Genomic DNA, 27,701 nt, shown 5'->3' with positions numbered 1-27,701 from the left:
CATTCCGTTGGCCATCCGAGGGATCCATCTATGGATGCCGATGCTAGCGGGTCTAAAGACGGTTTCTGTTTGGCGACTGTCAAGAGGAATGTGACTGATGCTCCCGGGTCTAAAGACGGTTTCTATTTGACTGTCAAGAGGAATGTGACTGATGACATCGTGGATGCCTGGGAGGAACACCCCCGTGCCGCTCCTCGTGCGAATCGTCGCAATTGTTGTCACGTTCGTTATCTATTTTTATTATGATTTTTTTTTGTCTTTCTATCTTTTCCTCCCAACCCCCAATTTAGCCGTTATGCCAATTCCCTTCCTGGTCATTGCGCGTATTGCCCCACTGTCGGTTTGGGGACAGTGTAGAACTACCACATGCCTCCTCCGATTATTTTCACCTGACAACGAGGAGTTTCACCGGGGGAACGTAACTAGGGTGACCAGATGCAAAAAGTCCAAAAGCAGAACAACAGTAAGATTTTGGTGGGACAAAGTGGGACAGATAGATAATGTAATTTTCTTTATTAGAATAACTCGTCTTCACCGAATAGATAAAGGTTAAATCAAAATAAATACAGAATTATATCTCTCCACATTCATCTTGGCACTGGCAGCCGGCTTGTTACCACCTAACATATCTGTTTTTGTAGGGAGGGGCTTTTAGACCAATGTTTTTTTTTTTGCTTCGAAAAGAGGGACATCCTCTCAACATGTGGGACATTCGGTCAAATGGTGGGACAGTACAACCAAAAGGGGGACACCTGGTCACCCTAAACGTAACATGTGCGGATGTTCGCGCTATTTCCCCCCAGATCTCCTCCCTGCTGAACAGGTGCCCCGACCGACCAGTAGGAGTCGCTGTTTGCAATGACCAGGACTCGCACCCCACCAGCTTCCCACCCGCGAACACTGCCAATTGTGTTCGTAGGGACGACTGACCAAGCCGGAGAGGTGTCGCGCTCATTATGTAATAGATTGTCAACTTTTCACCTGGATGAAACATGTTGTTTTTTTCTCTTCGCTGGGGAAAGAAAGTTATTAAGTTATTAGCTGTGTGCCAACTTTGCAGGCTTTTTTTGGGGTTGGGGGGAGGGTGGGGGGGGGGTGAAGTTACCATTCACAGACACAAGAGGACTTGACATACAATATAGACCTGACGGCTGCTGGGGGGGAAACAGCGGCTGCAGGGAATCGCAAGTTGTCCACAGAGTTGTGTAGCCAGAGGGAAGAAGATGACCACGGTTGAGGGGAGCAGGGAATGTTAGTGAGGTGTGTGGGGGGGGGTGTGGGGGGGGGGGGGGGGGGGCGTGAGTTGAATCTATAAATAATGTGAGTGAGCCCAAGATTCAGAGGATGTTGTGCCCCCCGGATCCATGTCTACCTAGATTATTTCAAGAAATATGTTGAGCTAACCTTGGGGCTGGCACCTTATCCCGACTACTCTGTGAGTTAAGGCGTAGAGAGCTGAAAAACAAATAGCCAAACAAAAGAAAAAGGTTGCAGGCTTTTTTTTTTTTTTTTTAGTTTTTTTAGTCATCAAAAGGACAGAGATCAAACATGATATGATTATGAGTCTGGAGTCACACACACACACATGAACACATGTAAGCCCCCCGGGACACAGGGAGACAGCGCTGCTAGCGGTTACATCGCCGCTACAAATTGAGGTTCTGATCGTTTAAAGGATGAAGGCTGGCGTCTTCAGGGGACGTCTCCTAATTTCTCTGGAGATTAATTACACTTAATTTCCCCCAAAGATTTACATCTGAAAAGGGGAAGGAATAGAGCAGGGTAATTTTGGCTTCCCTCACAGCGTGCTATGAGGGAACACATTTCCGTGACGATCAATTCAAAAGCACGCTAAGTTTACCACCACCATGTTTCAAGGAGTTTGCCATCTCACTTTCCTCAGTGTGGAAAATAACCAACGTCGTAACCTGACTTTGAACACACGTCCTTTGCTTTCAACACATCCGTTTTATATATACACACACACAATACCCATAAATAATGCTATACACACAACTATTCTTTCCTTCAATCCCTCTAATCTTTAATAGACGGTTTAACTGGAATTCCGTTGCTAAAGAACAGTTGGGACCCAAATATATTTCCTGTCAACTATTGTATTAAGTAACAATGCAACAACAGGAAAAATGAACTTGGCTCCGTTTAAAATGTTAACGTTATTACTTTGAAAGCGTCCACGTGGACGATTTCACCTTGTGTGATTATCATCTTTCATCAACGCAAACAAACAAAGTACAGACAGATACGTTCCAACGAGGCTAGTTTAATCCGAGGCAAAAAGGAAACAACAAACAAAAGAAAAGAAAACTATTTTGTACAAGGTCACCATCACGCTGAGCTCTTTCAGGCCTTGTGCAAACTGGACCGTGGCCTCCGCTTGATGATCAGCACATCCCCGGTAAGCACTAAATGGTAAATGGATAATGGACTGCATTTATATAGCGATTTGTATCCAAAGCACTTTACAGCTCACGCCTCACAGTCCCCTAAACACACACCGACGGTGGAGGTGGACCGTGCAAGGAGCCGGAGGTGGACTTGCCCAAGGAGCCGGAATCGAACCGGGAACCTTTCCCGATTACCAGACGAGCGCTCTACCTCCCGAGCCGCTGACGCCCTGCGGACCCATGCACTACTAGATTAACCCTTGTATTACCACACTACAGAAGGTTAACCCTTTCACTACCAGTGGTAGTGAAAGGGTTAACCTTGTGTAGTGTGGTAGTGAAAGCGTTAACCCCTTTGTCGGGTGGCAGTGAAAAGGTTAACCCTTTGGTATTGTCGCAGTGAAAGGGTTAACCCGTTGGTAGTGTGGTAGTGAAAGGGTTAAAAGAGGTCATTTTGCATAATTGCGTGTGGGAAACCCAATTTGACAGATTACTCTATTAAATCAACGAATCAATTTGTTCCACAACTAAGAATACGAATAATTTCTTTGGACCCAGACCAGCCTCATGCACCTGCTGGGGAGCATGAGGACAAAACAATTTGTTGGCTCGTTAATTTCCTTCATCACAGCTCCACGCGATCCTCAGCATTTCCCATCGGGTGGCTTTATTGATATCATAAAGTTGTTTTTTTCTAATTCACATAGTTTCAAAGGTCATGCAAGGTTCCAACACTTAACCCTTTCACTACCACACTACAGAAGGTTAACCTTTCACTCCCACACTACAGAATGTTAACCGTCTGCAGTGTGGTAGTGAAAGGGTTAACCTTCTGTAGTGTGGTAGTGAAAGGGTTAACCCTCTGTCGTGTGACAGTGAAAGGGTTAAGTGTTGGAACCTTGCATGACCTTCTGAATCTGAACCTGAAAGGGTTAACCTTCTGTATTGTCGCAGTGAAAGGGTTAACCCTTTGGTAGTGTGGTCGTGAAAGGGTTAAAAGGTAGAATATGTAATGCTGTGAAACAGCAAACCTCTTGGTATTGCACTTTGTTTACATTTCTTTTTGTTTTGATCTGATGTGTGGGTTGGAGTTGAGTGAGGATACGGGGAGCGGTTGTTATTGCTGGCTACGCCTCAAGCTCTGCCAAGAGAGGTCTGGAGAAATTCACAGTATAATAACTATGATTAATGTGTAATACTATGAATGTATTACATGGCCCATAACGGCCCCCAAACAACATTGCCAAGTTCAATGGCATGGGTCCGTTGATGTGAAGGAAAGGGTCCATTGAACTTGGCAATGCGGTTTGGGAGCCGCTGTGGCCCATGAAATACATTGACAGTGGGTAGTTCCATTGTTGAAGTATCTATAGGCATGTTAGACTTTCTTTTGGCAATGGGATTGGGTTATACTTATCATTAGAGCACAAGTATCTAAAGTGTTTTATTATAAGTTAAAGTTACTATATATATATATATGTATGTAAAAGCCTATATACTATGTGTATATATATAGAATACAGCACAAGCTTTAATACCTGAGACCTTAATATCTAAGAAGAGAAGCATCACTGAGGTTGTTTTGAAGGGGGAACCCCATAACAATTAAGATGGCAGCAACAACAAAGTGACTTGCTATGGAATAAACATATTCAGAGAAAATTATTAAATGCGATGTGATTTTATGATGAGTACAATTATAATTTATGTGAGTTTTAAAGATGTTTAAAATTAATAATGTTCTCTGCCAAATGGCTGGGAATAGAGGGCTTGAATGGAATGTTTGTGTAGTTCTCTTTCTTCCAGCATGGCTGCCTGTAACATAGCAACCATTATTTTGTACATGGCAATGGTTGATATGTGCAAAACAACGGTTGCTATGTGTTGATATGAGAAATATATAAACAAAAACATAATATTTGGTGTCTTATTACTGGATCGTGTGAACACAGTAGAATAGTAATATCAAGCTTTTCCAATATTTTACCTACTCTACCACTGCACAGGAATTAGGCATTTTATTTTGAAAGTGGTTACCAATGGTTACCAATGGTTACCAATGGTTACCAATAGTTACAGGCAGCCATACTGGAATAAGGAGAACTGCCCATAAATTCCACGCAATGCTTCAATTACACAGGTGGTTGCCATGGTATCTAAAGAGAAAATGCTATCTAAATCACAAAACTGTGATGTGCTGTCAGTAATTTACCAGTGACTCATGAGTACGAAACACAAAGAAATGTATCACAGATTCTTAGATATGGATCACTCCCCATTCAAATGGATCTAGAGAGAGAGAGAGAGAGAGAGAGAGAGAGAGAGAGAGAGAGAGAGAGAGAGAGAGAGAGAGAGAGAGAGAGAGAGAGAGAGGGGGGGGGGGAGGAGAAAGAGAGAGGGAAGGGGTTGAGAGAGAGGGGGGAGAGCGACAGAGAGAGAAAGACAGAGCAAGAAAGAAGAGAGAGAGAGAGAGAGAAAAAGAGAGAGCAAGAAAGACAGAGAGAGACAGAGAGAGAGTGTGTGTGTGAGAGAGGGGGGGGGGTTGAGAGAGAGGGGGCATAAAGAGAGAGAGACAGAGAGGGAGACAGAGAGATGACGATGATGATGATGATGATGATGATGACGACGGGAGAGAGAGTGGTGGAATAGCTCTGAGGTATCCTAGCACTTATAGGATTACATTTCCAAAGGCATGATTTGTCTCGTGGGCTCCGGGCCTACCCTCGCCAGGCATTACCCGCGCTGAGGTCTTGTTATGACTGAATAAGTACGGCATGAGGAGGATACTCCCGCCGGTGAGGTAAACTTGTTGATTGGGTGCTGGTCTGTTCTCATCAGAGAGAGTTGAACATGAGTGAAGCCCAGTGTGGCTGTTGTTCTCCATTAGCTGTTGTCTGGGGGAACTGCAGCTGTTGAACTAGCGTCCAGGCAGGCGGCATCATGCGCCTTTAAGACAGCAGCTGGTGAGAAAACGTAGTTTTGAGTGTGATGCAGCCAGCTGTAGCCACTACTATGGTATGTCAGTATAGTAAAATGGAGCTTAATCCACCATCAGTCTACCAACTCTCTCGCTCTCTCTCTCTCTCTCTCTCTCTCTCTCTCTCTCTCTCTCTCTCTCTCTCTCTCTCTCTCTCTCTCTCCCCTCTCTCTCTCTCTCTCTCTCGCTCTTTATCCATTTCATTCTGTTCACTTGCCAGATCGGAAGTACAGGAATATCGTGCTGTGACCTTGAAACGATCAGTTTTGAACAGAAACTGACTGGGAATATTAGTTCTGCATGGCAGAACGATGTCATAAGCACCATTAAAGTACTTTACACAACGCCGACTAGTTAATCACAATGTTCACGGAACCGTCCCATGGCATCGTGCTGAAGGATCGTTGAACGCCTCGGTCCATGTAGTGAATGTTTTCCAACTTGTCCTTCTATCATGTTATCCAAATGAAGACGTAAAAACTGTCCGTTTTAACCATTTAGCGTTTACTCTCCGACTTTGACATTAGTACAAGGGTCCCTGTCCCTGTCTAGCGTGGCTTTTCATTACAGCCGGGGATGAGCGTGGATGAAAGGTTTCAACCAACAAATAAATGTTGAAAATTATGACGGGAACAAATATTTAAAAAGTAAGCCACACGTGCTAGGAACTGTATTTGAGTTTCTGCGCTTCTTTCTTAATAAGCAGCAGAATAGGTGCTTATTATCTAGAAGAGTGCAAGAGGGGTCTATGCATAGGCAGGGTCTTTCTGGGCATGTCAAACAAGTACTATTCTGATTACATGCCAATTACAATCGGATTGAGGAAATAATTTATCCATGTAACCGCCGCTAGTGTCACAGCGTAGCGATGGCAGACATCATGGAGCTGTTGTGACGTCACTTAGGTTTCTCCAGGACTCCATTAGAGTGTTCCTCTGCAGTCAGTGGCAGCCTGCTGTAATGTGGAGGCCTTCTAGCCGTAGTCACTTAGTTCGCCACCACATTGGTCAAGTCTAATGCAATGTGAGGTACGGATGCAGAGGTGCCCATTCACGTCAATGTTAAAAGTATAAAAATGGCACTTCAAGGCGGCTGGGTGGCGCAGCGGACATTGCACTCGTCACCAACGCAATAGACACCGGGTTCGACTCCGGCTGTCGGCGTTGCCTCCGGCTTGGGCCAGCCGTCATACTAACTCAATTGGCAGAGTTGGCGGGTGGAAGTCGATGGGTGGTAATCTGGACGTTGTGGACAGCGACTTCTACAGGTCGGTTGGGGGACGCCTGCACAGCAGAGACAGGAAATGGCGGGGGTAGTGTGAGCCTCCCACACGTTACACCTCGCCAATGAGAGTCCGCGCTGGCAGATGAAAAGATGTGACAGGCTGCCTCCTTGTGTATCGGAGGGGACACGTGATGCAAGGCTTCTATCCTCCCTACAACCTGCCAGTGGGGGGCATATGCGAGCAACGTTCAAGACAGGGGAGGGGAGAATTGGCACAGTGGAATTGGGATGGGAGAAAAATAGAAAAAGAGGAGAAAAAGTGGATAAAAATAAAAATGGCACTTCAAGAACTGAAATGTGGTTATCTAACCATTTAAATGTAACTTCATTTTTGCTAGCTGGCTTGTTTACTTGCTAACGCGCTAACATTAGCGCTTCCTTGTACGGGTTTCATCAGAGCTGCCAATTTGAAACTAGTTTCACTGTGGTCGCCGTGGCTAATGGGAAGTATTTAAGTTTATTCTTGGTAATGCAGAGATACTAACAACAGCCTCATGCACGTCTATGACAACACTTTTGACACTGTATATATGCGACGACACGTCCATGTGTGCAACAACACGTCCATGCGACGACACTGACTGCTACCACCCCCCTATTAAACCACTGGCTCAACTTACCCCAGGGCTTTTGGCTCATTTTACCCTTCAGCAACCATTTTGAAAACAGACCCCAAAAAGACCTATGCAGTAAATCTTTGGTAATTAGTTCACATGTTCTTATACCTTGGTAGTTCATTAACATGTATCCTATATCTTTTCAAACCTTGCTAAATTTGCATTGACACGAGTTATTAAACCTGATGAAAAAATAAAATAAAAGATGTAACGGCAAATAAACAATGTGCTCACCACCACTGTGTCCTCTTTGATAAGATGGGCTGCTCGTCTCTGGCAGAGAGGCCTAATGGTCATTGGTATTTTCTCATCTATAAGGCCATTATTGGAAAGCTACGGTGTTAGATTGGAATTGAATCTAACTCTCGCTCGATTGACTGGCTTATACCTAAGGTCCCTTGTGCACAGTGTTAACTTGGAAAGTATTTTGTTTTAGTGCAGTAACTCCCTGCAATGGTCTTCAGCAGCATTTTATCTGCGTTGCTTGTCATTTAATTGTTTTTATTGTTATGGTTTTACGGTTGCCTAATTTTATCGATGTGTAATTATTTAACTTTTACGATCTTTTTAATACCTTTATACTCATCTGTTTCAATGGTCTATTCCTGACATATTGTAACCTCGACACGATTTTAAATGCAGGTAACCTAAATTGTCTTCGAGGACAAATAATAGGTTTGAATGTGCTTCCCTCCATCAAAGGTTATTTTAAGTACCTGTGTCCTCAGTGTTTATCAAGTGAATCATCTCCAGATTGGTTTATTTAGTTCTTTAAAAAGAGCACTTCCCCCTTTATTTCATGACATGTTTGCCCACAACTACCAATTTCATAATTACTCCACACCTAGCTCCTGTTTTCTTAGACCACCCCATTCCCGCACTTCCCAATCTCAGTTTAGTACAGTATACACTACAGAGGGCCAACGTTGTGGAACTCTTTGCCTCCACATATTTTGGATTTTTCCAATATTTTCCATATGGGCTCCCTTTACAAACTGTGGTCTGATGGCTTTCTTCTCATAGAGCTTGTTTTTATCTTTGTTGTATTTTTTCCTGTCATTATTAGCAGTTTCTTTACATTTATTTTCACTAAACATGAAGCCGGATGGTATCTGTGTGTGTGTGTGTGTGTGTGTGGGGGGGGGGGGGTATATTGATGTATTCTGTTCTGTCTATAATTTAGCTTCTTGGAGAATGCCACATACAGTACAAGCCCATTTCTTTGTGGATTATGTTGTATTATATGTAATTGTCTTTTCAAATGACAAAAATTACTTTTTTTGCAGGTGGAGCGTGAGAACGGGCCGGGAGGTTTTCACTCACTGCCGTTTCCTTCAGGGGGGATTAGTCTTAAAGACAAAAAGACAGATCTATTAAGTTCCTCATTCTTCGCGAGCAGTCACCCAAATCCATCACTGAGCTCCGTCGTGGAAGATAACCACAGCCTGATAGCTCCAATCCAATCGCCACTCGCCATACAAACTAACCCAGACCTCAAATCCATGATGACTGAGCACCCCCACCCACACACGCCCCCCACACGCACACACACAAACACTCACATGTGCACATGCACACCCTCCCACTCTTCCCCAAATCTACTTCCCCGCCTCTAAGGTTTAAATCAGTGCCGAGGTGACTCTCTGGAATACTGATTGTGGTCTCAAGTGATTGCATTTGAGCGGAGAGCCCGGTCGAGGGCATTTGGAAGCATTAAGGTGAAGGAAAGGACATGGCTCCGTTGAAAACAGGTGGTGGAGCGAAAACACAGTGGCTTTGGAGAACTGTGGCGGTGAATCTTACCGCTGATTCCTATCCTCCGTGTTATGATATCGGGAATGTGTGGTGTGTGTGTGTGTGTGTGTGTGTGTGTGTGTGTGTGTGTGTGTGTGTGTGTGTGTGTGTGTGTGTGTGTGTGTGTGTGTGTGTGTGTGTGTGTGTGTGTGTGTGTGTGTGTGTGTGTGTGTGTGTGTGTGTGTGTGTGTGTGTGTGTGTGTGTGTGTGTGTGTGTGTGTGTGTGTGTGTGTGAGTGTGACTCCAGCAACAACAGAGGAAAATATGTTCACAGGATGCTGTTTTTGATATGAGACAAGGCGGTCCAGACAAAGTTATCCACACACATCTAAAGGACTGTTGTTGTTTAAATTTTTTGTTTCGTTATTTTTTCTCATCAAAGTGGTTATATTCAATATGTGATTTAAAGGTAGGGATGCACCTATTGTTTTCACTGCTGAGACCGATTTCAAGTATTAAAGTTCACATATTTTACTCCTTTTCAACAATCTAAATAGGTATCTGAGGTCCCCAAAAGATTTGAAGTCTTTGAATTATTTTGTTGAGGGGGGAAAAGCATGCCTTTATACCCCTCTGTTTCTGTTCCTGTAACGAGCTGGCCGCTTTTATCACACAAATACGATAATTATGGTATTTAGCATTGGTGCAGGAGTCTTTACCACTGAACGAAATTCAGATCAAACTGTCAGTTGCAGATCAAATATGACTCAAGAGATCCAGCTATATCATATCAGATTTACCATTAAGAATGTTAATTTGGGTTAAACTTTAGGTAGAAAAGAGAAGATTTACGAGCCCAAGATATTTTTTTCCGAAGGTCTCTTCAGATGCATTACGAGTCAAGGGCCGCACATTGTCTACCATCCCCACTTGAGCGCAGTGTCTATCATCCCCACTTGACATAGGAGGGGGAGGCAAATCTGAATGGCTTGTCTTGTTGAATTGACCTTGACAGCCCCGAAGACCTGACTAGGTTGTCTTATGTTAGTAGGCCCATCAGAAATCCAAATGTACTGAAAACATGGGTTTTTCACAACATGTGACCGTTAACTTTCAGTATCAGCCAACAGGTCTCTGATCCAATCCATCAAAGTTATTGGATACAAATGATTCAGATATATACCGGTAATACATTTGTCTCCATTGGATAGATGCTTCTATCATGTTACAATTTTTCTTTGTATCAGATGTTCGTAGTGGGAACATTCTCAGAAACCCTATTTTAGCCTAGTATCGGACCGATATCCCATACCGGTATCGGTATTGGTGCATCGCTACTTAAAACATTGACATAGCTAACTCCTTGTAGCTCTAGCTACTAAATCATCTCCGTTCCTTGGACATCTTTATTGAGCCAAAACAAGGTAAAGCTGTGCCATCCATCTATGATATAACATCCTGTCTGAGAGGGAACGACAACAGGAAGAGTGTCGTCATGGGAGCGAGCTAGAACCTTTGTGCGACACTTTGATTAGCTATGCTGAGGTAAAACATTAGCATGCGTGTCTTACCCCACTAATCACGGCTTCTGGGCCGATTACGTCCTCTCCTTGTTTTTCACCGCGAACTGATTGCCACCCTGTGACACCTCCAATGTCCTGGCCATAGGCAGCTGGTAGGCAGCATGAGCCGAGCACAGATGCAGTGGGAGGTTTTCGGCTGGCTGACTCCTGCCTGCGCTAGGCTACAGCAGGAGTTTGGCACCGTGCATGCTCACACACGTCAACCACCAACTGATACAAATGAGTGGGTCTGAGAAAAGAGAGACGGTGGTGGTGTTTTGCTTATATCATCGAATTACAATGTGTTTAGTTCAAGTGTCAAGGGCCTCAGGAAATGGCAAAAGGTGCTTTCTTAACAAGGCCAGAGTATTTGGCAAAAACATCTCATGTTTCCACTGCGGAAGCGTCCCTTGAGTTATTAGAGTTGCCCTGGCTCAGAATACATTATCATAACTTGTTTCTCTCAAGTCAGGGGTTAATGTAGTGTGTGTGTATAATTACATATTCCGTTTTTTTACATAAATGAGAATTGCAACGCAGAGTGATTTGGAGAGTGTTTCGGCGTAGAGACCGCAGTCTAATCTGGCTGAAATAAGAGGAACGTGAGACCACCGCAGAGAGACCATGGAATCCGACAGTAAATCATACAGTACACAACATTAAGAGTAACACTCGACAACAGAAGGAAATGGCACTGATCCGCATAAATGTGGCGGTGGAGGGAACGAATGGCGGAAACAATTCAACAGTCCTTGATGTGCACTAGATACCTTTGGACCAAACAAGCAGCGTATATGACATTATGACACATTTCCCACAGTAAAAATCAACAAAACATGAAATTAGTTTGAAAAATCGATTACAGCATGACGAGAACAGGGGAGAAAAATCAACAAACATCGTCTTCGGGAATGAAAGACACAAATGCTTATTAAGTGACCCAGTGAATGAGAAAACAATATTGTTACTGGCTTTCAGCTCAGGGCATCTGGGCCGGCCAGTGGCTGGAGCCAACATGCAGTGTTATAGTGTTATATACAGTAGTCATTTGTGCGTGGAAACCTCCCCTTGACTTCCCGCAGCGAAGCGACAGCTGTACCATCGCATTATATACACCAAGCCATGCAGAGAATCTCACATTTGTCAGGCCGCCCGCCGTGCTCGGAACCTCACTTACTGAAAATATATTCACACTTCCCCGGGTAGCATTGTAGCAGGCAAGCCAACGTGCCTCCTGTCTCAACGTTTCTAAAATGTAAACGTTGCTATTGGCCATATTCACATGGTGGCCATTCTGCTCTTACTATGTTATGCTCAGGTTGGGATTCCTTCCCCCCCCCCCCCCCAACCCCACACCCCTCGGCCGGCAGTGTGAATATGGGCAATAGGAGAAGGAGACACGTTGTGGTGCAATACAGGACAAAATCTGAGGTTAGGGCCCCATCCTCTGAATCCTCCGACATCAAAGGTAAGCGCAGTTAACGTCTACGAACAGCTGTGGAATACACAGAGTCCATCCACTATCCATTATCCTTCTATAGCTTTTCCACAATGCAGCCCAGAGAGTCTCTCCCCCGTAACAACAGCCACCCCAGCAGCATGGATATAAACATCCTCCAGGCAGCGTCGGAATCAATCTTCACCCCAAAGATTGTCCTACATGACGTCACCCTCGTCAGCCCGCGTCGCGACACTGCGCGTAGGAATGTTCCCCGACGCCTTGTACGACAGTGACTGTGAGTTGTGCGGTAATAGTGTCTCTACCCTGGCCTAACGGCGACTATGACCCCGGCTAGAACCCTGGCAACCCTGGCCACCTTGTTAGCCCAGGTCACCCAATCCCCCCCCCCAGCAGCAGCAGCAGTAGCAGCAGCAGCAGCAGCAGGCATAGTGGAACTCACGCTGACACTGGCCCCAGGAACGCCGTGTCCACCCCCAGCAGCAGTCCACCCTGGCCCCGTAGCGACACAGGCCATTGGACGAGGCCATCTGCCGTGGCCACCTGTCGGGAAGACAACACAATTAGTTCACAGCCAATTAAAACGTTCTAATGAAAAGCGGGGGAGAGGGGGTGGGGGGGGGGCTCTCATATTGATTGTCACCCACGTAAGCCAGGAAAAAGACATACCGCGGTCTACATCGGTCTTCAGTTTCGGTTTCATAGCTATATGTTGGTTTCCTGTTTTTGTCTTCCAGATACAGTCAATTTGTTATTACTGCATAACACTCAGTTATATATAACTACCGCATAGTGTATTTTCACTGAGTAAAGACAGTGAATGTGAAATACTCTGCGATATAAATCCTACCGGGCCTTGAAAAACTAACTTCTTTTCACAAACTGTATATGAGTGCGGAGGACATATAAATAAATAAATCACATCATTGCAGGAGTGGGAAACACATCTCTCTTCCAGAGAAGAAGAAAGCAGGAGTACATATCAAGGCGTGTTACATTTTTGTCTGATGCCAAAAACTGAGACCTGCGGGGAGAGAATGTCAGACCCAATTTGAACACAAGCTTCTCCTCACATCAGTGAACGCCGGTGACAGATATATCTAAGCTGAGCTGCTCCTACTGTACAGAGCACGGGACATGTGGGAGACAGATAAGGGTGTGTTTGTTATCATGGTGCCTTTTTCAAAATGTGCATCGCTATCTCTATTTTCACCCGAGCGGGGTTTCAACAGCCGGGACAGTGGTATTTGGGAGCGTTGACTATATGTGTCGCTGAGAAATGTGGGGAAGTTATTTCACATACCTGGTAGAGCTGCTCGATTATATGAGTTCTATCCTGAAAAATAATAAGCACATCTCTAAAGAGGTCCTTCTGCATGAATACATGCAGGCAAACACATTCGTACAGATTTGTTGATTAAATCAACTTGGCTATTTAGTCTATTAATTTCTTTAGTCAAGGACTCTAGGGGGAGGGCTGAGAAGAACAGGGAGGAGAGGAGAGAAGAAGATAGGAGAGGATAGGAGAGGAGAAGACATGAGAGGAGAGGATAGAAAAAGAGAGGAGAGGAGAAGACATGAGAGGAGAAGATAGGAGAGGAGAGGACATGAGAGGAGAGGGGAGGAGAGGAGAGGAGAAGAAAAGAGAAAAGATGGGAGGAGAGGAGAGGAGAGGAGAGGAGAGGAGAGGAGAGGAGAGGAGAGGAGAGAAGAGGAGAGGAGAGGAGAGGAGATGAGATGAGATGAGAGGAGAGGAGAGGAGAGGAGAGGAGATCATTTGTCAACATTGAGATCACGCTGATTTAACACGGTTCCTCATTGACTTCGGAAACATCGTGCATTTATTGTCTTTTTAACAGTGAATTTCCTTGAACTTTAAATATAATTTACTTGAAAAACTAAAACATTAAATGACTCAAAAACATGACATCACTTCAAAGTTTATTCAATTATTTTCATAATCGTTGGAAGCCAAAATTGTGATTGAAAATAAAATGTGATTAATTTCCCACCCCTAATACGTGGCAATTCCCACCAGGGTAAAAATAAATAAATAAATGAAAAGACGAAAGATAAAAAATTAAAAATAAAAGATTTGGATGCTTTCTTCTATCTTATTGCTCAGAGCGAGAACTAGTTTCTTGGCAGACATTGTACTAGGATTAGCGTTTTATCTGTGAAGACTGAAGAGGCTCTCTCCACATACTTGTGGACGGTGAATGAAGGAGGAACGAGACCATTTAAGGATTCAGATGAAAAACTGAGCAGAACGGTTAGAAAGTTCAGCCGTGTCACGCCGGATAAATTCTAGCTGCTGAATAAATGAAAAGACCACAAAGGAAATAACAAGGACGTCTTTTTAGATATTACACACCAATTTCATGTGCTACTGTATGTGAACCGCTAATCAATTGACATGCTAACCAAGACCGCAGAGGCTGCCCTGGCTCTTTGATGTGACTGTGTTAGGGGCCTTGAGAAAATAGAATGCTTAAGATTTCCTTAAAAGAACATGCCAACATTTTGGGAAATTAGCTTACCAGAAGATAGATACCAGTTTCCTCTCTGTGCGTTCAGTAGAAAGCTATCTGGCTGCATGTTAGCCTAGCTTAGCACAATGAATGGAAGCAGACATGACCGGTTAGCCTTCGGGAAAGGTGTTAGTTGGACAATGCCTAGGCTAACCGGTCATTCCATTCATTGTGCTAAGCTAGGCTAACATGCAGCCAGATAGCTTTCTACTGAACGCACAGAGAATAAACTGGTATCTATCTGCTTGTCTCTCTCTGGAGAAGACGGTAAGCTAATTTCCCAAAATGTTGGCGTGTTCCTTTAATGCTCTGTAGAATGAAATCTGTACATTCAGGGATTCCTGCATGAAGACCATTATGAGCAGGAGGGGGGGGGGTTCTGATGCAGTCACACAAGTAGCCAAAAATGTCTCTGAAAATACTTCCCCTGACAAACAATAGAGGCAAAACACTTGTGCCCTGATGGGAGTGTGAGGCCGGCTCTCGGTATTCAGGGCACGTCCTTTGCTGCTATCCCTGCCTGTTAGCATCTCTTTGCCAAGATAAGGAAATGCTAATGCTGGACCCCCTGACTGCCAATCGGGTGGATGCTAAGTGAGACCGGCAGGTCTGGGGGAGATGTTTGTCTGCTGCCTGGCAGACTGGAGGGCAGGCAAGCAGCCAGACAGACAGGTGCTCTTAGCACACAGTTCAGAGAACAGAGAGCGCGCTGGGGAGAGGAGATGGGAGGAGAGGAGATAGGAGATGGGAGGAGATGAGATAGGAGGAGATGGGAGGAGAGGAGATATGAGGAGATGGGAGGAGAGGAGATAGGAGATGGGAGGAGAGGAGATAGGAGGAGAGGAGATAGAAGATGGGAGGATGGGAGATAGGAGGAGATGGGAGGATGGGAGATAGGAGATGGGAGGAGAGGAGATTGGAGGAGATGGGAGGAGAGGAGATAGGAGATGGGAGGAGATAGGAGGAGATGGGAGGATGGGAGATAGGAGATGGGAGAGGAGATAGGAGGAGATGGGACGGGAGGACAGTAGATGGAGGAGATGGGTAGAAGGGAGGAGAGAGGAGAGGAGAGGTGGGGGAGGTAGGGCTATCTACTCTTAGTCAATTCAAAAACTGATTATGGTTTGTTGATTCTCATATTTGTGTTGTTGTTGTTGTTTTCTTCCCATGCTGAATGAGTTCTATTCTGAAAAATAATGAGCACATCTCTTTTTTTACCTGTTAAGCTGTAGCCCTATTTTCAGAAATTTTGCCTAAAGGTACATGCCTAAGTAAATGGAAGATTGCTCGACTTCTACAAGGTAAATTGGCATGTTCTTGGTATCTAGGAACATCTAGGGACCTGGGGGCATGTATTCCCATTGTCCGAAATATTGTGTCTGTTACTAAACTTGAGTAAATTGTAATAAAAAAAAGGAGAATATAAATTATGATTTTATTTTGCATCTGTGTGCATCTGTGTACACATCTGTGTGCATCTGTGTACACATCTGTGTACACTAGGGATGCCCCGATCGATCGGCCACCGATCGTTATCGGCCGATAATCAGTATAAATATGCGATCGGGGAATTCCGATAATTAGTCATATTCGCCGAGCGCGGAAACTGATCAAGTGGATATCTCACTCGCTTGTCTCAGACGCACAGGACCTGCAAACTGCTCCTCCTCCCTAGCCCCGCCCGTACCCGTGTAGAATTTGTAAACACAGAGGACGCGCGGACCTCCTCTGCTGAGTCTAGAATCAGTGCATTCGACCTGAGCTAACGTTAGCTACCTAGCTATCGTTACTGTTTAAACAAAATTACCCAGTCAACTATTCACTTTTAGTAGGCATTGTCTAACGGTATTTAGCCGGCTAGCTACTGATAGCTCCGGATATCAACAAATGCCCCAGGAAGTCTAGTAGCCCATGTTGATATCTCCGTTAGCTTGCGTTAGCTGACGTTAGTTCACGGTTCAAAACGAAATGTCCGATTGAACTAAATAGTTGTCTTAACGTCATCTAGCCGGCTAGCAGTAGCTACAGATAGCTCCTGATATCAATGTCTTATAACATTGATTGAATGCGTATTCGAGCTGAGGGCTTGCTGAATGTGAAATGACCAAAGCATAACGTTACCAAGGCAATAGGGTCCCGCTGCAGCGCCGGAGAATCCTTTTTGGAGCTAGGGCTACTAGAGTACACACAGACAGTGGAGCTGTTTGCAGATAGCGAGCATTTTGACTTGTTGCGTGGTGGCGATGTCTCGCAGATAATACAAGTACAAGTCTAATTATATAATATATATATTTTATAAAAAAAAAAAAAAAAAATTATATTAAATAATTTTTAATTTCTTTTTAATCAAAAACGATCGGTATCGGATCGGTATCGGCCGATATGGCTCACGACGATCGGTGATCGGTATCGGTGGCAAAAAACGTGATCGGGGCATCCCTAGTGTACACCATAGAATAGAATAGAATAGAAATACTTTTATTATCCTGTGGGAAATTTGACACTGCAAATCGCTCAACATTTAAATATTTAGACAGAACAGGTCACGAATTAGAATAATAAAACAAATCAAATCAAGTTGCCTAGGATAAGAGTAGAGTAAAATTGAATACAAATGGAATAAAATATACAGTAAATAAATACAGTAAAAATATACTGAGAGGCATCATAGCAGCATGGGGGAAGGGGGGGTACAGGTAGTAAAAACAACACAAGCAGTGTAAACAAATAGGTCAATATAATTTACTATCTAACTAACTGAAATATATATTCACAGTATTCACAGTGTCACTTAAGGTGCAGTATGCATCAGGTAGTGTTATAATTTACTATCTAACTAACTGAAATATACATTATTCACAGTATCACAGTATCCACATAAGGTGCAGTATGCCTAAGGTAGTGTTATTGTCCTCCTTGGGTTCCTATTAGTCCTAGGTCAATGTCTGGCAGCAGTCGCTGCCCCCTGTTGTGGAGTCTGGAGGCCGCTAGTCGCTAGGAGCTGCCACTCTGTGCTCAGTGATGCAGTGAGGCACAGTGATGCATTGTATAGTCTGATGGCTGTTGGAATGAAGGACTTCCTGTGCCGTTCAGTGCTGCATTTGGGTAGTGTGAGCCTAGCACTGAACCATGTTACAATTGCGGGCCTAGAGATTTCGCTCAGAGCTCATTCAGCACCTTCTTGAGATCAAGTGTACAAAAAATCTAAGCAAATGAATAAAGGGAAGATGATTAAACAGAAGGATTTTTTTTTATAAATTCATATTTGACCTTGAACTTGACCTTGACCTTATTATGGCCAAATCATACATCTATGGACAGGGAAAAGGCTCCTCTTTCCAATGGCAGTGTTAAATCTGGATAATGTGCACCAAAGTACACATTACCACCCCCGACTCCCGGAGCTCTGTCAATCATTTGGTGATCTCGAAGATCTTTGGACAGGGTTGTAACCAATGAGGGTGGCTTTCCAATGATACCCCACGTGGGGATCTAATACGGTCAATTGGGGGACCTTACAGCTTAACAGGTTTGTTTTTTTGGCATTTTACTGCTTTATTCCGGACAGGCCCGACAGAGAGGAAGGTTGGGAGAAGACTTGGGGGTCTTCAGGTCCGGGAGTCGAACCCGGGACGTCCGCGTTGCACTGCAGCGCAGCTACGTGGTGCGCCACCCTGGCGCCCCGATGAGCACATATCTGGTAAGCGTTCAATCTAAAGAGGTCCTTCTGCATGAGTAAATGCAGGGAAACACATTTTTACAGATTTGTTGATTAAATCAACTTGGCTATTTAGTTGATTAATTTCTTTAGTCAAGGACTCTAGGGGGGGGGGCAGAGGGGAGGGGAGAGTAGAGAAAATGGGAGGAGATGGGAGGAGAGATGATGGGAGAAGAGGAGAGGGGAGCAGAGGAGATGAGAGGAGGGGAGAGGTGAGAAGATGGGGCAAGGAGAGGAGAGTATATAGAGAGGGGGGAAGGAGAGAATAGGAGGTGGGAGCATTGGCGTGGGGAGAGGAGGAGAGAAGGAGAGGAGAGGAGAGAAGAGAAGAGAAGAGAAGAGAAGAGAAGAGAAGAGAAGAGAAGAGAAGAGAAGAGAAGAGAAGAGAAGAGAAGAGAAGAGAAGAGAAGAGAAGAGAAGAGAAGAGAAGAGAAGTTTGAGGATCAACCACGGTTTGGCCCCAGGCTCTTCTACACCCCTACCTGCCAGCTGCTTGTGACACACACAGCACCTGCTGTCCTACACAGGAAAAAACCCAAGTGAATCCCTGTGTTTGCAGCAAATTTTTCCTTAAATAAATATCAATAAAATATACCGATCAAGGAAGGGGAAAACATCATTCAAATTGCTACAGTGTACAAGGTTAGTCGCTAATTAACAATCATAATTACGTGGAGACAAAGCTGAAGCAAATTGGTCCACCAAGGCATTAATAATTTAGCTAAACTGTGGCCTGTTATTCCAAGGTAATTTAACCACCTTGAGAGAGCCTGAGTATATGATAGTGTGGTACTGGTGGCAGAGTCTTTTCCAGCCAGGAGCTCATGATAACATGTTTGCCTGAAGCATTTTCAACACAAGGACGGAGAATAAAAACACCATATGGCCATTCAGTCAACTCTGTATGGTGGAAGGATCAAATGGACATAAGGCGTGATGAACTTGATGCACTTGATGTGGCGAGGGGAGGCAGAGCACGCGATCGACGGAGCAGACACCCAGAGGACAGTGAGCAGACAGGGCTGACCTGGGAGGGACAGGGCGGCGCAGTGGGAGACTAGAGGCTCCTCAGACGCAACAGGTCCTGAATTATTCAATCAAATCCCGGTCTTACACTACTGCACTGCAGGGCTGGAGCCCGAAAGCTTCGAAGCTTCAACCACCACCACCAGGGTAGTCGAGGTCAGAGATGTGCCTATACATCAGCATAAGAAATAGCTTATAGAAATAATAATCCAACGTTTTTTGATTTCAAGAATCAGTTCTTCACACACGACAATGTCAAAACCCACAGCCCTCATTTACCCAGCGTGTTGAAACTCCCGTGAGGGAAGAATGAAGCTTTCGATTATTCAATGATAACTACTACTGAAGCTTTGACGCCCATGGTAATCGACACACGCACGCACGCACACGCACACACACACACACACACACACACACACATATGTGAATATGAAACCAGCCGTGTTTACTTTCATGCCTCCCCCTCTCTCTCCTCGTCGGCCCACGGCGGTTGGCAGCGGCGCCGCAGCACACAGTCCCGAGTCCCCACCGACTCTATGCATTAACAAGGCTATAATGCCATACATCAGCTCTACCATGTGTGTCCTGTCAACCCTCACGCTGATGTTAACGTGACAAGTGACAACTCTGTGACACGGACAGCGGGACTGTAATCAGCGACAGCGCTGCTGGGACCCACACAGAGCCTTGACACCAAATGAAATAAATAACAATACTTTATTTTTTTTTTATATAAAAGACATTTTGAGAACCCCAACCTCCCCCCATCAAGAGGTTCTGCTGCACTGTGTGCCGGCATATCAAATGGACATGAGCATAATATCCTTATTTATGACCCTCTGAGGCTGTGCATAATGATTCTAAATTGCACTCAGCCTTAAGGGAACTCGAGCAGATAATTATTACCCTTCACGCAGGCCGCGGCGTGACAACTCCTCTGGAACGCAGACAACCAGACAAGGTCCTTAACAACAAAACCAGAGAGAATGGTGTCTACAGTAGGGGCCTTCATCACTCTTCCATTGTATGGCTAATGGCAACAGAGGGGGCCTATCTTCCCCCGACTATAGAGGGTGAATGGGAATCCATCCATTGCTGTGGAGGACGAGGTTAGGCTAGGTTACAGTATGCTGAAGAGAGAGGCACAGCGAGGCCACAACCTTCTGAGAGTAGTCCTCATTCAGCGCAATGATGGTGTGATCTATCTATCTATCTATACATCCATCCATCCATCCATCCATCCATCCATCCATCCATCTGTCTATCTATGTGAATCTATCCATCATCAAATATTCATCAAAGAGAAGTCGCCTATTCTCAGTCCTTGCCCCACAATGGTGGAATGAACTACCCACCCCAGTTAGGACAGCCGAACCCGTCCAATCTTTCGCCGTCGACTAAAGACGCACTTCTTCAACCATTATCTGAATAAAAAATAAATAAAAAAAGAGAGAATATCTAACCCTAACTAACCTTACTGTCATGCACTTGTCCTAATAAACTAACCTACACTGTAGCACTCAACACTTTGATGAACATTGTTACTCAGCTGATAGAGTTGTGCCCTTCCTGATGACTTGTCGTACAGAACTTGTAAGTTGCTTTGGATAAAAGTGTCAGCTAAATGACTAAATGTAAATGTGAATGTATCTATACATCCATCCATCCATCCATCCATCCATCCATCCATCCATCCATCCATCCATCTATGTGAATCTATCCATCTGTCTGTCTGTCCATCCATCCGTCCATCTGTCTGTCATTCTATTGGCCAGTTCATCCACAGTCCAGCATGTGAAACACGCCTTGGGACATGATCTTCTACCTCACGGATGATACCCACGGACATACAGTAGATTGGCGGATTTGTAGCTCCTTGAGAGTAAGACTTGCTCCAACCTGCCACCCTCTTCCTGACAGGCAGCCAGTGGAGTCATCGGGTCTCACGGCACGATGCCACTGAACCACACTGTAGTCCTACCTGGTGCCAGATCCGTGTGTGGTTTACCAAGGATATATCATTACAATGTCAGGATATGATACGGGACATTAACAATTACCACAGGAGATCAAGTACAGTATAGGTTGAGGTTTGCAGGTTCCCTGTGTATGTGTGTGTACCATCCGCTCGACGCTCTGCTCGCTTCATGACACAGCCAGTCATGTGAAATTAACTTGAGATCTCCTTGGGCGATGGTATGGCTCCAGAAAACAGACATTTAGAAAGGTTGAAGCATTTAAACAACTTTGTGTGTGTTTGACAAATAAGTGGCCCGGATTTCATGTTTAGGCGATAAAAAGTGCTTCAAAGTGAGTAAAAAAGAACTGACATGACAGTAACGTCGCCCGGGAGATCGTCAGTTAATTACACTCTCTGTTAATTTGCCCCGGATGTGATATGTAGCTAGCAAAGCGTACATATACAGCGGGTAACCTATAGCTACAGTATACTCAACCACTTAACCCCTACACCACGGATGTAGAGAACCTATGCGTCGAAGAAAGAGGTGCATGTGCAGTGTTTCAAGGGTCAGAGAGTGCATTCAGCAGATACTACAGTGCAGATGCCCTGGCAACAGAGAACATTACTTAAGCCAGCAGCATTGTCAGGCCAACGGGAGTCCAGGCCAACTGAAGATGCATCACAACTTGACACAAATTAGCCTTTTATTCAACCTAAATGTAAATTCTGTCATAGAAGGTCCTTTCCCAGAAACTTGATGTTAGGCAGTGGTGGAAAGGAAGTTACTGAGCATTTCTGCTCAAGCACTCTACGTAAGTACAGTTTTGAGGTAGTATTAACATTTTAGGGAACTTTGTACTTTTTACTCCACAATATTCATCTGAGCCAATCAGTTACTAGTTACTTTTGAAGAAAAGGATTTTTCATAGAAAATGTTGCAAAAATATATGAAGATAATGTATTTTCAAATTTGAAGCCTACCAACTTGAAGAGGATATAATCAGAGCAACATAACTGGACCACATACAGTACAGTACCACTTTAACATAACATTTAGAGGTCAATGGTTCAAGGGTTGAACGCTTCCAAGGACTGAAATACACAGGCATCATGTAGAATGCATACTTAAAATTGTTGGTACTTAAGTACATTCAATATCAATTACTTCTCTACTTTTACTTTTTAAGTATCATTTTGAATTGACGAGTTTTACTTTTACCAGAGTACTATTTTATCTGGGTATTTCTACTTTTACTTAAAGGAACTGTGTACTTATTCCACCACTGCTGCTAGGAGTATGTTTACTGATGTTTTAAGAAGTTATATTCTTAGCCTGGATTTGAAAACCTCATCTTATCGTTCTACAGGAACTTCAACGATGATGAAACAACATTGGTCTCAGATTTTCCTTTTCACATATTGTTGGGACATTGCTGAGACACCCTGGCCCACCAGTCATCCATTCTTATAGACGTCATAATGTTTACTGGGAACCAAAATGCCAAAATGCAGTCGTGTAAAGCTTCCTCTCTGATTTTTAGGAAAGATATTGTTATGCTATTCACGTCTATATCAACATAACCCACTCTGGAATCTGACTATTAACCCTTTCACTGCCACACTACCAAAGTGTTAACCCTTTCACTACCACACTACAGAAGGTTAACCCGTTCTCTACCACACTACAGAACCGTCTGTAGTGTGGTAGTGAAAGGGTTAAGCATATCATAGATGTGACTTGTCTCTTAAAGATGTATTATCGGTAAGCAGTATAGCATTTAGTATAAACCCATGGATCCATGGATAATACAATACAAACAATGGGCTTTTTGGCACCAGCCCATGGCATTGGAGTACCATTACTGAGCAGGTCTGGTATGTGCTGGTTGGCTGGGCTGGACTACTGCAGTTTAGTGACATCACCAATATCCACCCTGTGTAGTCTTTCATCTCGGCAAAGTGTTCTGCCCTCAAATGGTGAACTTACTGGCAGGGCTGTGTATCGTTTGAAGTTTTTCGATACCAATGCCGATACTGATAGTCGGGATTTGATACCGAAATTATACCTTTTTCCGATACCTTATTTTGCTGAGTGAGTTATTTTGCTGAGTACAATGACATTTAACATAATAAGCCAAAACCTTCAGTGCAGGGTTGTGCTGATGGAGAAGGTCACCGGACATTGACAGTGGGCTGTGTTGTGTGTTTTTCACGTGACGATGTAGTGTTTTTATTTCATAATTCTTCTTATTACTCTTAGCTATTGCAGAATATCCATTAGCCAAAACATCAAAATGAATAGGCCCTATTGAATAAAGCACGGAGAAAGCTCAGCAAGTCAGCATAATAAAGGAGATGACAGACAGACAGAGTAGGCTAACTGAAAAAAATCACCTATTCATACTCTGTTGTCTTCGACGCTCTGGTGCTACGGGCACGATTCCGTCGGTGCTCAAACAGTAGCGAGGTTTGACACCCAGTCCTGCTTACTCGTCACAGAGTCACTTAGCTACCATCTGGAATACTGCCGGCTCAGCTGGAAGCAGGCCTGTCGTAAGCTGGCAACACTACTACACATTATTTAAACACAGTTAGAGGCGGGACATTTTACAGGGAGAGCTATACGAGGGCAAAATGTCCTTGACGGCGATGCTTGATGTGGCGCAGACCCTTAAGCCTGTTAGGCATCTTCTCTAAAAGGCTCTAAGTGAAGAGGACGGCGTAATAAATGGCTTTTTGCTCGCGCCTCATTCTCAGGGGATTCTACTATCTATGAATTAATATTGAGGCTGAAGGCCGAATCAGGGCAAGATTATAACCATGAAAATTGTCTAATAATGACTGGCGTGACAAGCTGCTCCATCAGCCGAGACGTTGATAATTAACTGTATGCTGCATGCTGCTGGGCTAGTTGTTACACACACAGGCATGGTGTGAAATGAAGGCACTGGCCTCCACACTGGCCTTGGTCACTGGGATCAACCAGAGGAATTAATGACACGATAATGGGTATAAAAGGGCCCAAGTTACTATTTTTTTTTGTATCCACTTTTTCTCCTTATTTTTTCTATTTTTCTCCCATCCCAATTTCGTGTGGCCAATTCTCCCCTTCAATTCTCCCCTCCCCTGTCTTGAACGTTGCTAGGCTATGCCTCCCACTGGTCGGCTGTAGTGAGGATAGAAGCCTTGCATCACGTGTCCCCTCCGGTACACGAGGAGGCAGCTGTCGCATCTTTTCACCAGACAGCGCGGACTCTCAGTGGAGAGGAGTAACGCGTGGGAGGCTCACGCTGCCCCCGATACCTCCTGTCTCTGCTGCACAGGCATCACCCAACCGACCTGTAGGAGTCGCTGTCCACAACGTCCAAATCCCCACCCATCGACTTTCCACCCGCTACCTCAGCCAATTGAGATAGTATGACGACTGGCCCAAGCCGCAGGCAATGCTGACTCGGGGAGTCGAGACCGCAGCCTCTTGCATTGGTGACGAGCGCAATCTCCGCTACGCCACCCAGTCGCCTGGCCCAAGTTACTCTTGAAATATCCTTACCCCCCCCCCCAAAACCTCCCTGCCAGATCTCCATTGGTGAGTGAGTGTGTGTGAGTGAGTGATCCCAATTTGCCATATAGCCCACTGTGGCGGTCTTGCGTATGGATGTGGGGGAAAACTGCGGTAATATCAAGCTATACGGTAAGATCTTGAACAAGAAGGAGGGCTGCAGCATCTTTGTGGTGTGAATCCAGTGGTTTTTTTAAAGGTGCTCTTGGATGAGGGAAGTCAGTTGAATAAAAATAAGGAAGTTCCAGGCACTCTTCTTGTATATAAAAAAGGCTTTAATAAATAGCTTAGTTCATTGTAGAACCAAAAAATAAAAATAAAAATGTATTATCGGCCTTCTTCAGGGCATACAGCGGTCTGAGATACATATAGGTAAGATGTTTAAATTGGATGGCCCTAATTGACAGGGAGGATTGTTTGGAACACAAACTAGAGTTCAATACAATAAAACAGTGGACATCTCCCAAGTGTTAAATCGATTGAGATAAGATAAGAGGATTCCGTTTGAGGCTCAGCCTGTCTGAGAATGATAAATGAAGAGAATAATCTGATTAGAATAATTGACTGCATTCCCCACTGGAGAAATATCCTTAAAACTCTGTAACATTAAATATGTACCAACTCTGTCTTGCTCTATAACTGTTTGTGCCAAGTTCCCTCATATTTTACACTGCAGGGGCTTGGAAATCACTCCGATGTGAACAAGAATAAATACATTAGCAGCACACAAGCATCGCATTCCACTCATGACCTCGAGTGCAGTGCACTTTAGTCCAAATGCAGAGAAAAATGACCTAGCAGTCTATTCATAACCAAGCCTGATGCAATTACTTGAAAGCTATACATTTAATATGCATTCTCGGGGGGTAAAGACGAGAGTTCAGTATCAAGGGGTACATTCACTGTGTATATCTATACCTTATAAGCTAGTTTATTTTGTATTTTTGTTGACTAATACAAAGTATACAGCCTAACGTGGATGAACGCCATGCATCATGTTCAACTCAGGTGCACCCTGCGAGCTGATCTAAATCTCGGACGCATTCCTTGGATTTGGCACACCTCCACACCTCTCTTCGCATAGTTTACCGGATTCGTGTTTGAACATGAACCGCCGGGCAATGTGCTGTCAGATCAGCTCCCCCCAAAAAAGGCGAAACGTCTGTGGGGGACAAGGGTGTATAGCTTGTTTGGTTTTGCTCGTGTAATAATGGTACTCATTCACAGTAGGAGTTCAAAGCGCAAAACTCACGCCACCGTGGAAGTGGGCTTGCCCGTTGTTGGATTAGTTATGCATTATTGAATTAACTTAGACAAATGGAGTGAACGATGCCCGCAGTTTATGAGGATAAAAGTATAGGCAAGAGATGAATTGAAAATGGGGGACCCTGATGTAAACAAGACGACAGTCTTTCTCTGGTCTGCATCCCCTTAACAATTGTGTGTATTGAGCTGTACTGTATTGTACCCATTCTGCAATCTGTTAATAAAGTTTTCAATCAATCAATCAATCATTCAATCAATCAATCAGAAGATGAGCCATCCGACTGTTTAACGCGCCTCATGTGCCACTGAGCTCAGAGTATAAATCCTTGTATATCTTCCTGTACATTTGGCATTTTACATGTTAGTTACTGTATTTTTTTGGACTGTAGGCCTATATAATTAAAAAAATATATATTTTAGAACATATTTTAGAATGTATATCTTTGACTGTGTGTATTCTTATTTTAGATTTTTGACTACCTAAATGTTTATTGTGAGCGATTTGTGGTGCTGAATTTCTATTCTATGTGCCCGGAGGCACCGTATATCGTTGCGCACATTGCGCTGTTCAGAATGCCAGCACATTAAATCAACACGTTTCAGTCACATTATCTTCAAAATGCTCTCCACATTTAGAGGTCAAGATAAGGCTTAATTAAACACATAATAGGCTAGTAAGCGCAACAACTGAAATTCAACTGAAATTACAGTTTCAAACAAACTGGATATATAGGTCGGATATAGCCACATCAAATCAAAGCACAATTCACACAAAGTGCATGCATATGCATTTAGTTTGTTGGTCTGAAGAAGAGGATGCCTTACCTGCCGTCAAACTCTGCACTTGCTCCAAAACAGAAACTGCACACGAGCATCAACTTTATCCATAATTCCATGATTATAGGAATCGACGCGCGCGTTGCGCTTTATTCTCCCGAATCCAGATGCACCAGAGGCTGTTATTATGCACCAGCACCGGTCACCGCGGCGGGAAGAATGAAAACGGAGGAAACGGAAGACTTTCTCTCACACACGTTTGCCTGCTGCGTCCTCCTTGAAGCTGCTCATTTGCGATATTCCCGAGGTGCGTCTGTTGCCTAGAAGTGACCCAACGCGTGTGTGGAGCGGAGTGCACTCTATCGGCGTGCGAGGGACCCCACAGCTCTCAAGTCTCTCCCCACAGCTCTCAAGTCTCTCCCCACAGCTCTCAAGTCTCTCCCCACAGCTCCCCAGTCTCTCCCCCACAGCTCTCAAGTCTCTCCCCACAGCTCCCCAGTCTCTCCCCCACAGCTCTCAAGTCTCTCCCCACAGCTCCCCAGTCTCTCCCCCACAGCTCTCAAGTCTCTCCCCACAGCTCTCCAGTCTCTCCCCACAGCTCTCCAGTCTCTCCCCCACAGCTCTCCAGTATCCCAGTCTCTCCCCAAAGCTCTCCACCAGTATCCCAGTATCTCCCCACAGCTCTCCACCAGTATCCCAGTATCTCCCCACAGCTCTCCACCAGTATCCCAGTATCTCCCCACAGCTAGTCTCCAGTCTCCCAGTCTCTCCCCAAAGCTCCTATAGTCTCCCCAGTCTCTCCCCACAGCTCCCCAGTCTC

General features: G+C 44.5%; 1 protein-coding gene across 1 annotated transcript in view; it reads right to left on the bottom strand.

Moving 5' to 3' along the window:
* The window catches only part of npnta (nephronectin a), a 65,992-nt gene extending 38,616 nt beyond the window's left edge, over positions 1-27,376 (bottom strand). The window contains 3 exon segments of the mRNA XM_084318229.1: positions 1,405-1,455; positions 12,484-12,584; positions 26,930-27,376. Coding sequence (XP_084174355.1) covers positions 1,405-1,455; positions 12,484-12,584; positions 26,930-27,000 — 223 coding nt within the window. The 5' untranslated portion in view covers positions 27,001-27,376.
* Between the last annotated feature and the right edge of the window lie 325 nt (positions 27,377-27,701).

This window comes from Notolepis coatsorum (assembly GCF_963971535.1).
Source record: "Notolepis coatsorum genome assembly, chromosome: 7".
NCBI lineage: Eukaryota > Metazoa > Chordata > Actinopteri > Aulopiformes > Paralepididae > Notolepis > Notolepis coatsorum.
The sequence above is the reverse complement of the archived record's forward strand: the minus strand, read 5'-3'. Positions and strand labels throughout refer to the sequence as shown.